The sequence below is a fragment of the Petaurus breviceps genome, unplaced genomic scaffold, assembly GCF_028583685.1.
Source record: "Petaurus breviceps papuanus isolate PSGF00001 unplaced genomic scaffold, PetGlider_PUasm1.0 188, whole genome shotgun sequence".
Lineage (NCBI taxonomy): Eukaryota > Metazoa > Chordata > Mammalia > Diprotodontia > Petauridae > Petaurus > Petaurus breviceps.
Genome location: NW_027185804.1, coordinates 42,190,397 through 42,206,054, shown reverse-complemented (window position 1 = coordinate 42,206,054; position 15,658 = coordinate 42,190,397). Strand labels below are relative to the sequence as shown.

Sequence of the window (15,658 nt, the reverse complement as noted above, 5' to 3'; positions counted from 1 at the left end):
AATTAGTAATCAATGAATTAGTGAACATCACTATATTATCTTTTGGTACCTATATAACCTTAGTGACCTTTCATCAGAAGAATAGGTTTCTTTAATATCAGTAAAATTAATGGGGAGAGAGAAATTTGAGAATTCGGGAAGAACTATGAGGATAATTTATTAAGAATATATTTTGGGGGGTGGCTAGGTGGCACAGTGAATAAATAGAGCACTGGCCTTGGAGTCAGGAGGACCTGAGTTCAAATCTGGCCTCAGACACTTACCACTTACTAGTCCTGTGACCTTGGGTAAATCCAATTACCCCTCCCCAAATATATATATTTCAGATGATTATTACAGACGAGTGCTATTTACCTATTTTTAAAATATTTTCCCCCCAATTACATGCTAAAAAACAATTTTTAAAACTTTTCTTGTTTTCAGTTCCAAATTCTATCTTCCCCCCCAACTCCACCCCAACCCCTCCCAGAGACAGTAAGCAATTTGATATAGTTTATATATGTGTAACTACAAAAAACATTTCCATATTAGCCATTTTGTGGGGGGAAAATGATTAACATTTAGAAATGGCGAGGGTAGCTAAAAAAGATATTAAAACTAGAATCATGGAGAGGAAGGGATAATTTTCCTGAAAGCAGTATAATGGAAACATTTAATCATTTGTAAAAAGTTTTTCTTTCTTCTTTTTTCCCCTAGTTAGGTGGAGATGGCGATGATGACACCAGGCTGAGTTGAAGACAATAGACAAGCAGTTACTAGGTGAGCCAACAAGCTAATAGGGCTCTGAGGTAAAGTGCGACTTGGGAGAGTCGTCATTTATAGAACCATCCTTCTTGTGAGTCTATTAGCTTACCTTTAAAATGGCTTTTTCTGTTGTCACAATTGAAATTAAGGTAAACTGAGACCCAAAGTTCCAAGCCTATTCAATGTATTGGCAAGGCTGTCAATTACCAATAAAAGGGGTCTTTAGCTCACCAGCCAAGCAAAAAAACAAACAAACCAAAAAAAAACTAGAATATGGACAGATAATTCTTACAGATAAAGGAGGAGCACCCAAAAGCTAAAAGGCAGCATCATAGCTGGAGAAAACAGTATGATTTGTTACAAAGCCTGCAGCATCATAGATGGGAACACAATATGAATGGCTGGAAGGGTTAGCAACAACCCCTCATCATTAAGGAGTGCTAACTGACTTATGAGGTCCATCTGCATCCTGCAGGGCTTGTTAGCAGAACAGAGAGAACAGACTTCCTGGAACCCACCTTCATCCTACAAGGCTTGTGAGTGAGATAACAGATGTCCCTTAATTGTACAAGGATTGTAAGATGTGTAGAGATAATATATAACTTTGAATTAAGGTGATTTATGGGACAACAGCTCAGAGAAGGCTGAACTTCTGAACCAATGAATTTCTCAACTCGGAGTCAAAGAAAGTGATTTAGGTAACTACAAAAATACAAGGAATTTTTTTTAAATCAACTACACGTAGAACCAGTCACAAAACAGAATTGATTAAGAAATAGAATCACTTTGATTTTCTCACTGTATTGGTCAGTATACAATCGTGCAGACTAAGGGCAAATGATGGTGAGGTCGTCCTGTCCATTGGAGCTTAATGAGTTCCCTGTACACAATTTTGAGAACCACTGCTAGGTGGAGTTTGGGAGAGGAGATGTCTGCATTGGGCAAGACCAAAAAGGCCCCTTTAGAGGACTCAGATCTTAATCAGAAGAGATGGAGATTTCTTCTGGTTTGAGTTGGCATCCTAACTCATCTTTAAGAACAAGAGTCTAAAAGTCTAGAAGATAGCTTTTTTGTTTGTTTGTTTTGGCATTTCTGTTATTGTTATTGATTTTGTATTTTGGTCACGGAATGTTTGAGGGTTTTTCTTTAGTTTTTGTTCAAATCGGGATAAACGTAGTTTATTCTCATCTCTTTCTGATAGAGCTACTTTCACCCAGAATGTCACTATAACGTGATTCATTTCCCTGTCCAGTCAGCTTAGGACACTTCTAGACACACACACACACACACACACACACACACACATATACTTGGAATTACAGAAAACAAGATATTCATATTCTCTCTGTGTTTAAGACACAGGATTTTGTGGTTTAGGTTAGGTCTACAGAATACAAAGTACTCATCTGAAAAGTGGAAAAACTGTCTACACCAGTTGTTGTATTTAAATCAACCCTTCACCTTACTCCAGAACCCACAATGAATTAAATATTGACTCAATAGAATTGACATAACAAACCATTCATAAAATTCAAACTGCTTTATGATCCCTTAAACACATGAGACTACATTTACTATGGCTATTCTGGTTACCTGCCAGGCACCATGGTTGGTATCGGAACCATGACTTATAATGCTAGAAATTCAGTAGAAAGAATATTGCAATGTAATTAGATTCACTGTTCATGGTCACTGCCATCTTCTTTGTTTTCCATTACTGGTGTTACTACAATTTCATCCTATTATTGATTCTGGGTTTATGATAAGAATGATCTTAAATCAAATTAGAGGAACATGTTTCACAAAATTCAAAATATAGAAAACTTTGTTACACAAAAGAAGCAACTATGCCTATGTCATTTCCTTGATCAACAATCTTCAGTGACTCTTCTGTATCTTAACATTAAAAAATAAGATGCTTTAGCTTAACATTCAAATTCCTTAAGTCTAGGTTCAGATCCAGCATTCAGAGTGGGGATGATGATGATGATGATGATTATGATGATGATGATGTATCATGGCCCCTTATGGCAATCTGTGTAAAGACAATGAACTATGACTCAGAATAATGTTGTTGAACATATATACTGAATTACATTGGATTACATAGGGAACAATTGCATGGAAATACAATTATTGAACATTTAAAAAATAAAACTAACCAAAAAAAATCATGAGTACTTATTACTCCCTTGTGAGTACTCTGTATTCTAGTCAAACAGGACTATGTGCTATTCCCCTAAATTTTTCGTATTTCATCTCTGTGTATTCATGCCAGTTTTCTCTCATAACCAATAAGCATTGGTTATTGTCTTATAATATTACATAGAATCTCTAATAGATGGTGCAGTGATTAGAGTGCTAGGCCTGCCTGATTTTGGAATACCTGAGTTCAAATAAGACTTCAGACACTTTCAACCTGTGTCACCCTGGGCAAGACATTTAACTTCTGTTTGCCTCAGTTTCCTAAATTGTAAAATAAATATTAATATCATCTACATCCCAAGGTTCTTGTGAAAATCAAATGAGATATCTGTAAAGCACTTAGCATGGTGCCTGACATGCTTAATAAATGCTTGTTTTCTTCTTTCCTTGAACTTCCTGAACATTCCTATAACTGAATCCACCAGTTGATATGCACCCATTAAGAGCTTTCCATGATAAGATACGGCTAAACATAATACTTCTTGTGTTGAGCGTAAGGCAGTAGAGTATGGCTGGAAAAGCTCTTGAAGACACTCAGTTGTGTTTTCTTGGATGGCAAATTGAATCTCAGTGTTCTAAGCTACAAAATGAGGACGGTAATCCTTGCACTGCTGATCTCACATGGTTAATTTAAAGCAAAAGTTTCGGAAATTTAAAACAAAACAAAACACTGTGAGTTATTAATTATTGCTAATTATGATAATGGCAGTGAAGAACACAATTTAGGGAAGAGGAAGAAGGGTGGCACCTAACTGCTCTGTCTTCTCTGATCCATCATTTAGGCCCCAGATGGAATAGATGGCTGAGATTAATTTCACCCGGGTGACTGAGTTCATTCTCTTGGGCATCACTGACAAGCAGGAGCTGAAGATGCCTCTCTTCATAATGTTCTTGTCCATCTACATGTTCACAATGGTGGGAAATTTAGGTCTCATCACAGTCATCAGAATGGACTCGAGACTAAAAACTCCAATGTATTTCTTCTTAAGTCATCTGGCATTTGTAGATTTTTGTTATTCTTCTTCAATAACACCAAAGATGTTGGGTAACTTTTTATATGAGAAAAATATAATCTCTTTCTATGCATGTGCTACTCAACTAGGTTGTTTTATTAACTTCATGAATGCAGAATGCTTGCTGCTAGCTTCCATGGCCTATGATCGCTATGTGGCTATTTGCAACCCCTTGCTTTATATGGTTCTGATGTCTCCTAAAATCTGTGTTCAGCTTGTGGCTGCTCCCTACATCTACAGTTTCATGGTGGCACTCTACCATGTTATCCTTACATTCCGCCTCTCCTACTGTGGTTCTAACATTATCAACCACTTCTACTGTGATGACATGCCTCTCTTAAGGCTGTCCTGCTCTGACACCCGTTTCAAACAAATGTGGATCTTTGCCTGTGCAGGAATCATGCTTATTGCTTCTTTTTTTATTGTCTTTGTCTCCTACATGTATATTATCTCTGCAATTCTAAAGATGCAATCCGCTGAAGGCAGGCGCAAAGCTTTCTCTACCTGTGGCTCACACATGGTGGCTGTCACCATTTTTTATGGGACTTTGATATTTATGTATTTACAGCCCAGCTCAAACCATTCCCTTGATACAGATAAGATGGCCTCAGTCTTTTATACAGTGATCATTCCCATGTTAAATCCCCTGATCTATAGTTTGAGGAATAAGGAAGTGAAGGATGCTCTGAAGAGGACCTTAAGCAGTAGTAAGTATGCCCTTCTTTTAATTAAGTCAAGAAAGTGACTAAAAAACTAAGAATTTTCTTATTATTTTAATCACTTAAATACTGATGAATTATAATGAAAAGACATAACATAAAAGTTACATAGAATGTTAGAACTAGAAGACACTTTGGAAATCATCCAATTCAAGTCTCCTCTCAATTTACCACCATATGAAGGATGCTCAAAAATCACTCTCAAAAGAACTCAACTTGATCTAATCCTACAACACGATACCATGGGTATTTGTTTGTTTTGAAATATTATTTTACTATTATGGTTTATTTTTTATGTCAGCTCAATCCCAATTTCTCCCTTCCCCATCTTTCTATCCAAACTCGGTAACTCTTTTACTGCCCTTCAGAAACATGAGGATGTTTTCCTCAAGAATGAGTAAAAAGCAGTTCAGCAGAAACAATTAACAGTTCAGCTGTGTCTGGCAGTATATATGCAGTATTCTACCTCATTTCCTTCTACATCTTCAATGAATATATTATATAAACAAGTGTTTTAAGCCAAAATTATATAATTTTTAGAATGTATACCTAGGTCCTCCCCCCCCAAAAAAAAAACCAAAATAGTAATTAACTAAACAAATTCAAAACATAGACCTAAATGCAAACTTAATGACAAGCTTAAAAATAAGTGGGTGAGGAAACAAATCTCTGAAACAATTAGAAACTATACGGGAATATATATACATATATGTAAAACAACGAAGCAATATTCAAAAACTCCAGAGCTTCAAAAGAGACAATCCCCTCAGAGCAGTTGAAAAGATAAGGCCATTTTGTAAAGTCATTGGAAACTATGACCAAAAATTTATTAAATGCTACATATTCTTTGATCCAGTGATACTAATAGTAAGTTTGTACCCCAAAGATAAAAGGGTAAAAAGGTAAAAGGTAAAAAAAAAGAAAAGAACCAGTTTGTTTAGAAAAAAAGTGGGAAAAAACAGGAACTTCAATCATTTCATTATATCTTGATGGATCAAATCCCCAACCATCTGGAGGCCTAACAGTGGAAAGTCTCTCACTGCTATTGAAAGAAAAAATGCTACAAACTTTGCAAGGGCTTGGTAAAGTCAATGGTCTCATTTATTGTTATAATAACTATTTAGTGGGAGGCAGGTTGGGACTCTGTGGATAGAGAGCTGGGCCTGGAGTCAGGAAGACCTGAACTCAAATCTGGCCTCAGACACTTAATAGCTGTGTGATTCTGGGCAAGTCAATTAACCTCTGTGTGCCCTAATAAACTGGAGAAGGAAATGTTACTCCAGTATCTTTGCCAAGAAAACCCCATAGACAGTACGGGCATGCTATGGTGCAGGGTTTCAAGTTTAACACAACTGAACAACAACAATAAAAACAATTTAGTGTTCTTGGATAAGACACCTTCAAGTTTTGTTTAATGGTTACTTCAAACTTGTAGTGTTGGAAAAATGGACCCCTTTAACAATTGAAAAAGTATTTGTTCACCTCCTTTTGTGCTTGAACAAGGAATGTTCATTTATTTTCATCAAAAGTCCAGCTTTATGAAAATATTCTCCCAGAACACCCTTCTTTCTTTTTAACTTGGCCGATTCTTCCTTTTCTCTACTCCTTCCTCTCTTATGAAAGTTATCACTTATCTATCATATGGTGTGGCAGAATGTTGGTGATTGGTGGTGTACTCTATGAAGGACTGAAAAATTATGAAAAACTAAATCCGAACGATTGGAAGATGAGGTTCCTCCATAGAAAGCCATCTCTTTGGCATGTTAATAGACTGCTTTCAGTCTGACCTTCTATCTTTGATCCTCAATCATTAAAACTCCCCTCCCACTGATGAGTAAACCACTCCCAAGAGATCTCTTTACTCCCAATTAAGAGAATTCTCCAACAAATATCTATGGCAATTCTTGTGTGTGTGTGTGTGTGTGTGTGTGTGTGTGGTGGTGGTGGCAAACAACTGGAAACCAAATGAGGGTCCATCAATTGAATAACGGTTGAATTATAGTATATGAATGTAATAGAATTCTATTGTACTACAAGAAACGAAGGGGATGGTTTCAGAGAAGCCAAGGAAAAGTTACATGAACTGATGGAGAGTGAAGTTAACAGAACAAGGAGAATAATTTATTGTAATATTGTAAATACTGTAAAAGTAAACAACTTTGAAAGACTTAACAGAGTGATCAAAACAATGACCAAGCATGATTCCAGAAGATATATGATAAAACATGCTACCTACCTCCTGAGAGGTTAAAAACTCACAATGCAGACTGAGGCATAGAAACACACTCATATATATGTGTGTATGTGTATATTATTTATAGGCCAAGTGTAGAAATTTGTTTTGTTTTACTAAGAATATTTTTTTCAATGAGTAGTGGGGATGGAAGGGTGAAATGGAGAAAAGAAAACTGGTTATTTCCAAAACAATAATTATTTTCAAAGAAGAAACAGTCCTCATGGGAAAAAATCAAAAAGGTTAAATAAAGGGGCAGCCAGGTAGCACAGAGAGTAAGAGCACTGGCTCCAGTATTGAGAAGACCTGGAGATCGAAGCCCGGGCTCAGACACTTGGCACCCACCCAGAAACACCTGGCCGTGTAACCTTGAGCAAGTTAGTTAACCCCAATTGCTTAGGGGAGTCCAGGTGGCTCAGCGAGTAAGAGCACTGGCTCCAGTGTTGGGATGACCTGGATCAAATCCAGGCTCAGATACTCAGCACCACACCCAGAAATAACTGGCCGTGTAACCTTGAGCAAGTTACTTAACCCCAATTGCTTTAAAAAAAAAAAAAAGGTTAAATAAAGTATCAGTTTTCTTAAACTATAAAATCAAAAGAAAACCCAGAGGAAACACAAAGATACAATATTGACAAACAGATAAAATCAAAATGAAATGACTAAATGGATGATGCCCCCCCCCAAAAAAAAAGTAAAAATGGGTATGTTTATAGGCAATAGGAAAGCAGCTGGAAGACAGGGAAGAGATTAAAAAGAAGTAAGAAAGTGAGGAAGATGAAGGGGGCAATATGCCAGAGGAGACAGGGTAAAATGGGATTGTTTATGTTGGTAGAGTAGTTTGCTTTTGGCAAGGGCTACCTCTTTGGGTTAGACAGGATGAAGAAGGAGATAGTGGGAGGTGACACCTAAGTAATATGAGATGAGGAGAAGGAAGGGTGAACAGGGAGGTCTCGGTAACTTTTTTTTCAGTAAAATGTGAGGCAAACTTTTCAGCTGATGGGGCTGGGGGAGGTTGAACCATGGATAATTTAGGAGAAATAAAAGGATTTGGAAGAGTTGCTATGGTAAATGGTATACTGAATTTATTAGGGAAGTGTAAAATGGATTGCTTTGAAGCAGTGTGGGCTCATCAAAAGCCGCATTATATAAATTTGTAGTGAACCCTGTTAGCATGTTTTTTTGACTTTTCTCTACCTTCATTCAACAGTATGTAGGTGCAAAGGCAGCGGATGGTAGGAATAATCAAGGCTGATAGTAGGCAGAGTGCCACTGGTGATATATAAGAGGGGAAAGGGATTCAACAGATTAGGACAGTGAAGAACTGAACTAGTTCCACAAGGGATCACAACTGGGAAAGGAAAATGTGGATACTGTGGAGGTGATGGCCTGGGACGGAATGGATAGGTAGAGGGCTTGGGTATCTCAGTGCAGAAGAAGAGCGGGACTTGTGTATTGGAAAGTAAAGAGAAAAGTGGAAAGCCTGAAGATTGTAACCAGAGAAGGGCATTTTAGGAATAACGAATATGAAAGAGGTATATTTGTGGGTGATGGCAAAATCAAGTACATGTACACGACTGAAGTAGAATGAGTAGGTCATAAAAAATTAATATGTAAATAAACTGAAAGGTTATATATGAGGAAGTATAAATATGAATGTTGAAGGCCCCATATGAAGATTATTAATTCCCAGGCATTTTATTATAATTTCTATGATAAAATTCTTAAATGTACCTATCCTGATTGAAGAGACAAATACAAACAATGAGGTAATCCATTCTCATGAGGAAAAAATGTCCTAAACATGGGGTGGCTAGGTGGCACCGGCCCTGGAGTCAGGAGGACCTGAGTTCAAATTTGGCCTCTGACACTTAACACAGTTACTAGCTGTGTGACTTTGGGCAAGTCACTTAACCCCAATTGCCCTCCAAAAAAGCAAAAAAAATCTTAATAATATCCTAAACAAAACACTACACTGGGAGGAAGAAACTGATTCAAGGAAAGAAACATGCAGTAAGCCAGTCACCACCATTGCACATTGAATGTGTTTTAATGAAAAACTGAATCAATGTGATAACTTAGAATGGTGCAGGTTTATTTTTTTTAATTCTAAGAATCAGTGAATCTAAAATCAAAAGGTGGATATTTGTGGATCCTTAAATAAGGAATAATAAAAATGACCATTTATGAGGAAAGCTGAAGGACTTACATAAAAATTATTTTTAAAGCAATTTAAAACCACCTGGTAAACTGAAAGATAGAAAACTGAAAAAAATGAATGAATGAATGATTGAGTGAGTGAATAAAATGAATATTACCAATGATCTTCTCAAAGTTATAGGCTATGACTTGTTAATTAAGGCCCTGTCAATGCACTGTCCATAAGGGGAAAAAATCAGTGAATCACCAGTAAATCACTTACATTAGGAAAATGAATAAATAAAAGAATGAATGAAAAACTGTACTTTCAGTTCTGAGTACTAGACAAAATTTGAAGGCTCCAAATTGGCAGAAAAGAACAAGTTCCATTGATTTTTATCAGCTTGTTGTTATAGAAACAAGTTTTTCTTCGTTATTTTGTCCAATTTTTTAAATAATTGAAAACAATTCTATCTATCCATAGAGGATGAAAAAAGACTGGATGAAAAATTCTTATTATCTAGACTATGAAATGAGTTTGATTAACAACCTATAGAAAGAAGGATATATACCTTGGATGAATTGCAAAGGAACTATGCTGCAGATGCAGGAAGCAATAGAGGAGGAAAAATGATGAAATAGGTTTAGGGAAATTGTGTTAAGTTTTAAAGTATCTAAATATGTGCTCATAACAAGGGTTCATCTTTTAAACCAATGACATAGTCTGGCTATGATATCACAGTCTCTGGAGCATTCAAATTAAAGTTCACCTAAAAAGAACTTGGTGGGCTGCAATTGGTGGGTCACAAAATATCATTGAAAAACTGAAGAGAAGCCTCTTAATAAAGGAAGTCATCAGAGTGATGTGCAACCAGAAAAGAACATGAACTGGGCAAGGGATAAGCGATGGTAAGTAGAAACACTGGTATCCCATTCAATCCCCATACAATCAGATGCAGAAGGCCACTAGTTAGCTAGAGGATATGTTCTCTGGAAGATTTATCAAATCACATGACCAAGGACTGATCAGAACTAAAGAGAATGGATGGGTTACAATATGCATTATTGGAGGAGGACATCTCCATGGATGAAACCAGAGATTCAAGCACTGAAGCACACAAAAGTAGGAAGGTGATACCCACAGAACCATGAATTTAGAGAAGCAAGGAACCTTAGAGAACACTTAGTCCAGCTCCCATAGATGAGAAAACCAACGCCCATAATCTCAAAGAAGCAATGGTAGAAGACAGGATTCAAACCAAGGTCCTCTGATTCCAAAGCAATGTTCTTTTCTGGTCATTCCACAACTGGGGTATTGTGCTAATTTCTGGGACTAACATTTTATGAAAGATATTGAAAAGGTAGAGAGTGCCAAGTAATGAGTGGCAAGGATAGTGAAGAGCCTTGAGATTAACTGAAGGCACTGGGGATATTTTGTTTAGTTTTTTGTTTGTTTTTTAGTTTGGATAAAAGATTTGAGGAGGCATGTAAACTCTTTGATAGTAGGGACTGTTTTGCATTTGCTTTTCTATACACAGTAGCTAACACTACTTTGCACACAGCAGGTACTTGTAGCACCAATGCAATATTCACAGCACCCACGATCACTATAAAGACCGCAACTATAAGTATCACATGATGTTTGATTGCAAAATATACCAAACTCTCCAGTAGAGGATAGAACTGAAGCATTTGGACACCAGAATACCAATCACAAAACCAGTAAGCTGAATCCATCAGAATACCAAAGATATTCAGAAGCCATAATAACGCTGAGAACCACAGCATCCTTCAGCTTTCCCACAATCAATACAAGATCAATATTTACTCACAAACCTATACCCTTAATGAGCCTCCTCTCTCCCCACCTCCCCCCACCACCATCTAGCTAGCTCTGACCAGCTTCCTGTGGGCTCTGCTTCCCTTCAGCAGACTCCTCCCACCACAGGCTCCAAGTGACTACATTCAGCCTATTTGGGGGCAGAGTTTATCTTCACAGCAGGGAAGCTTCCTGGGGGCTCTGCTGCACCTTTCAGCAAATTCCCTCCATCACAGGCTCCATGTGATTATATTCAGCCTATAAGGGGGGGCAGTTTACTTTCAAAGAAGGGGAGGTCTTCAAACTTCCCCCTAGGTCTATTAAGGGGCAGGGAAGATGTTCAAATTCCCACTCCCATTACAGTATTACATGAATATTTGTTAACTGAATGGAATGATTACACAGTAGGAGTGTTGTTTCAGCTGGACTTGGACTTATGCAAGAAATCCATGAAGCTAGAGTGATCATGGTTGTATTAATATATCACTATTGAAAATGCTCTGAAAGCAAAATTTACTTGAAAACATCATTCTTTGCCACATCACTCACTTTGTGAGAAGGAAGTTTAAATTTCCCATCCCCACAATACCCCAGAACAGCTCCTCAATTAAAATTGTTTGCTTAGTGTTCCCCATGGTTGCATTTAATTTCTTTGTCAGCATCTGACTGAGTTATTAGCTTCAGGACTAGTTAAAAGTGAGATTCCCTTGGGATACAATCATCAATAAAACTTTGTTCTCAAATGCTATTCTCTGGAATTATGAGGCTCTAGCTACTTGCTCATCTCAGGTAAGACAAAATATTCTGGTTGACTTGGGGGAACAAATCAATTGCTTGCCATCTTTAATAGCTTAGAATCTGTATCACTTTAACTATAAGTAGTAGTGGGAACCAGAATTAGGGCAACACAATAACATAAATGGTATTTTCCTTGAGGTTTAAAATGGCAAGGCCAGTTATATATTAATATTTCACTAGAACATTTAAGCAGAGAAGCAGAAGTTAAAGCACTAAGATAGCATCCTTTCAACTTCTGTCGTGCTAGCATTCTAGGACAATGGAGAGAGCACTGGATATGAATCCCAAAGATATGAATGAGGGCAAATCTCAATCAGCCAACTCTTATCTCTATGACTTTAGGTAAATACTTCAATCCTCACTGGTCTCATTTTCTTCATTTGTAAAGCTAAAGAGCTGGAACAGATGCTTTCTAAGGTAAACTCTAGCTTGAAATCTATGATCTCATAAATGGGGATATTAATATTATGGATCTTGTATAATACATGAAGTATTGGGTTTTCACTTAACCCAAAGGTCACATATAATAAAAATAGTCTGGGTCAAATAAATTGGTCAAATACTGTTTACTAGTCAAAACATCTACCAAATAATGAAAAGTTAAGAATTAGGGAACTAATGAACATAACCACATTGACTTTTGGTGCCCAAATTATCTTAGTGGTATGTCAACAGAAGACTGGGTTCTGTCATAGTTAGTTTTATTGAAGGAGGATGAGTGGTTGTGGTCTTGGAAGACTGGGGAAGTAACTAAGCTATTAACCTATTAATTTTTTAATATTAATTACAGAAATAAATACCATTTATAAATGATGGTAGGGATACTAATGAGGATTGTTAAAACAAGAATCAAGAAAGGAGGAAAGGATACTTGCTTGAACATCTTGTACATGTTTTGTCTTTAGGAAGATGTATTATATATTTTTTAATAAGCTGAGATAACAGGATCTGAGGTTATGTGATATTCTGCAGGGCTCTCCTGGACAGAATCTGTTGGTAAGTAGGTTGCCTCAACCTTACAACCTTCTAGGTCTAAGTTACTTTAGAGTGAACCACCTTGAAAGCAGAATACAGTGGGGTCAACCAGATCAACTTGGGTAAGGTTAAGAGGGGGTCAGATCCCAGGAGTAGTGGGAGGAGGCAAGAGGTGATGGCTGTATTATAGGCCAGATTGCCCCTTTCCCTATCATGGGGCTACTAAAAGTCAGCCCTTTTCTTGTTTCTCAATTTATCATAGAAGCAATAAAAGAAAAGCTATAGGTGTAAGCACTTATTAATTGCTTATTGATAATACTAGGAAAAAATCCAAAATGAGGAAAGTATTCCATACAGTAAACTCAAATTCATATTTTACAAGGAGGTGAACTTTTCACCTGTTGTCTGGACTAAAACCATAGCTTCAGGAATTGGACTCCTATCTTCCAATTGGATTGCAGGTCTCCTAATTGGATTTCTTCCAATCTTTTTTTGTTCCAATTCATACTTCAGACAATTGACAAAATCATCTTATGATTTCATCCTTCTAATCTGATTTGTAGTTCCTCCCTAATGCCTCAAAAATATAATACACACTCCTCATCTTGACATTTGAAGGTTTATCAGTGTGGCTTAAGCTTTGTCTACACTTATGCCACCATACTTACTTGTATACACTTTATGTTTGAGCCACAATGATCAATTTATTGGTTCTCAAACTCACCACTCTCGATACTACCATTATTCTCACCTTAGTTTCTTTAGGATCAACTGAGTATCATTTCCAGTCATGATCCTTACTTATCTTCTACCTTTCCTCAAAACGTATAAGGAGTAGCAAAAGTCTTAGTGTTATGTAAAGGTATTAAGGCTTAAAACTACTCTAAGGATAGTGGGAGTTAGATTGAAAAGGAAAAGGGGATGGTAGAAGATGGGATGGATAAATAGTACCATGGAAACAATGAACTTCTTGGACCAAATTTGAGAGAAAGTCGAGCATGGCAGGGTCGCAAAGAAAACTGAACAACGAAAGAATACTGGAACCTCCTTGCTTCATTTACTTTTCTCTATATATATGAGATTACGTGATTAAAATGACCTCAGAGGTTACATAGTTCAAGCCCCTTACTCTACAGATGGGAAACCTGATGTCTAGAAGGACTTAGGTTACAAAAATACTAAATGGCACAGCTGGGATTTGAACCAAGTTCTTTAGACTCCAAATCTCATCATTCTTTTCACTATATATATCACATCATCTTCCTTCTCCATCTGCTGTATGTAAATAATTTTTTGAGCTAATTTTCTTCTCTCCCTTATTATAGAGTCAAAGGAAGCACACCGGTGGGGGTTAATCATCTATGTTTTTATGAGTGTGGACTCACAAAATACTTTCAAAGATGTAGTACTGATTACCCACAAAGTACTCAACCTTCAAATTGGATGTTGAGAAGTGGGACTGATTTCTACATGTTCAGAATCCTTCACAATTCTCAACACCTAGTACATGTAAGCATGTATGTAATGTATACGTGTATGGAGATATATGTGTGTGAATATATATGTATATATATTCACACATACTGTATATATAGAGAGTATACACACCTACATCGTGCATATAATATACATACATATACAACTAATATGTAATGAAGTAATGAAGATCAAGAATTACTCTGAAATATATTGCCTAAGAATTGTCCTAAAGTAGGATTAAGTGTTCCCAGGGTCACAGAGACAGTCCATGAATGAAGCGAGATTTGAATCTAGGTCTTTTGACTTAGAGACTAGCATGCAGTCCACCAAACCATGCTGCCTCTCACAAAGTAGGTGACAAAGAATTGTTCACTGAATTTGAATGTATAGACGAGAAGAATGGCAGCTAAAAACTAGACCTGCACTACCAAAAATAGCGATGAACTTTTTTTTTTCTGTAGACAGACAGACAGTAGAGAATAGTGGAACAAGTATATACTCAGAATAAGAGACACAATTCGAACTCAAGTCTTGATACTTATTAATGACATTATTCTGGATGTCAAACTGCGTCTTACTTTTCCAAAACAACAAAATGGTAATCCTAATATTTGCACGACCTACTTCACAGGATCATTGCTAGTCCAGTACTTAGTAATCACACCAGATTTTGTTGTCTTTTTACTGTATGCTATCCATCATCATTTACTCTGATAATGACGGCAATGCTGAAAAGTGTGACGGAGAGGCAAGGAAAAAACCAGGAACTAACTTGTCTTTCACCTTTGTATTTTTCTTAACCAAGCTCCCAGATGGAATAAATGGCTCAGATTAATTTTACCCGGGTGACTGAGTTCATTCTCTTGGGCATCACTGACAATCAGGAGCTGAAGATGCCCCTCCTCACAGTGTTCCTGTCCATCTATGTCTTCACAGTGGTGGGAAATCTGGGTCTCATCATAGTCATCAGAATGGACTCGCGACTAAAAACCCCAATGTATTTCTTCCTAAGTCACCTCGCTTTTGTTGATTTTTGTTATTCTTCATCCATTACTCCCAAAATGTTGGGGAATTTTTTGTATGAAGTAAATACGATTTCTTTCCATGCATGTGCTACTCAACTAGGATGCTTCATTGCTTTCATGGATGCGGAATGCTTGCTGCTAGCTTCCATGGCCTATGATCGCTATGTGGCCATTTGCAACCCTTTGCTTTATATGGTTCTGATGTCACCTAAAATCTGTATTCAGCTTGTAGTCATTCCCTATATCTATAGCTTTCTGGTGGCACTCTACCATGTTATCCTTACATTCCGCCTTTCCTACTGTGGTTCTAACATTATCAACCACTTCTACTGTGATGACATGCCTCTCTTGAGGCTGTCCTGCTCTGACACCCACTCCAAACAAATATGGATTTTTATCTGTGCAGGGATCATGCTTATTGCTTCCTTTTTGGTTGTCTTTGTCTCCTACATGTATATTATCTCTGCAATTCTAAAGATGCAATCCGCTGAAGGCAGGCGCAAAGCTTT

The 15,658-nt window shown here is 37.1% G+C and overlaps 2 protein-coding genes across 2 annotated transcripts in view; both read left to right on the top strand.

Annotated features, from left to right (window-relative positions):
* Nucleotides 1–3,747: 3,747 nt before the first annotated feature.
* Nucleotides 3,748–4,707, top strand: LOC138163614 (olfactory receptor 8U9-like). The gene has a single exon (XM_069091055.1). The coding sequence runs from the start codon at nucleotides 3,748–3,750 to the stop codon at nucleotides 4,705–4,707; it is 960 nt and encodes a 319-aa protein (XP_068947156.1).
* Nucleotides 4,708–14,945: 10,238 nt separating this feature from the next.
* Nucleotides 14,946–15,658, top strand: part of LOC138163922 (olfactory receptor 8U9-like) — a 928-nt gene continuing 215 nt past the window's right edge. The window contains exon 1 of the mRNA XM_069091653.1: nucleotides 14,946–15,658. This exon is cut by the window's right edge and continues 215 nt beyond it. Coding sequence (XP_068947754.1) covers nucleotides 14,946–15,658 — 713 coding nt within the window.

Excerpts from the sequence above, each read along its gene's own strand:
- LOC138163614 (XM_069091055.1), top strand. The coding sequence starts at position 3,748 with ATGGCTGAGATTAATTTCACCCGGGTGACTGAGTTCATTCTCTTGGGC.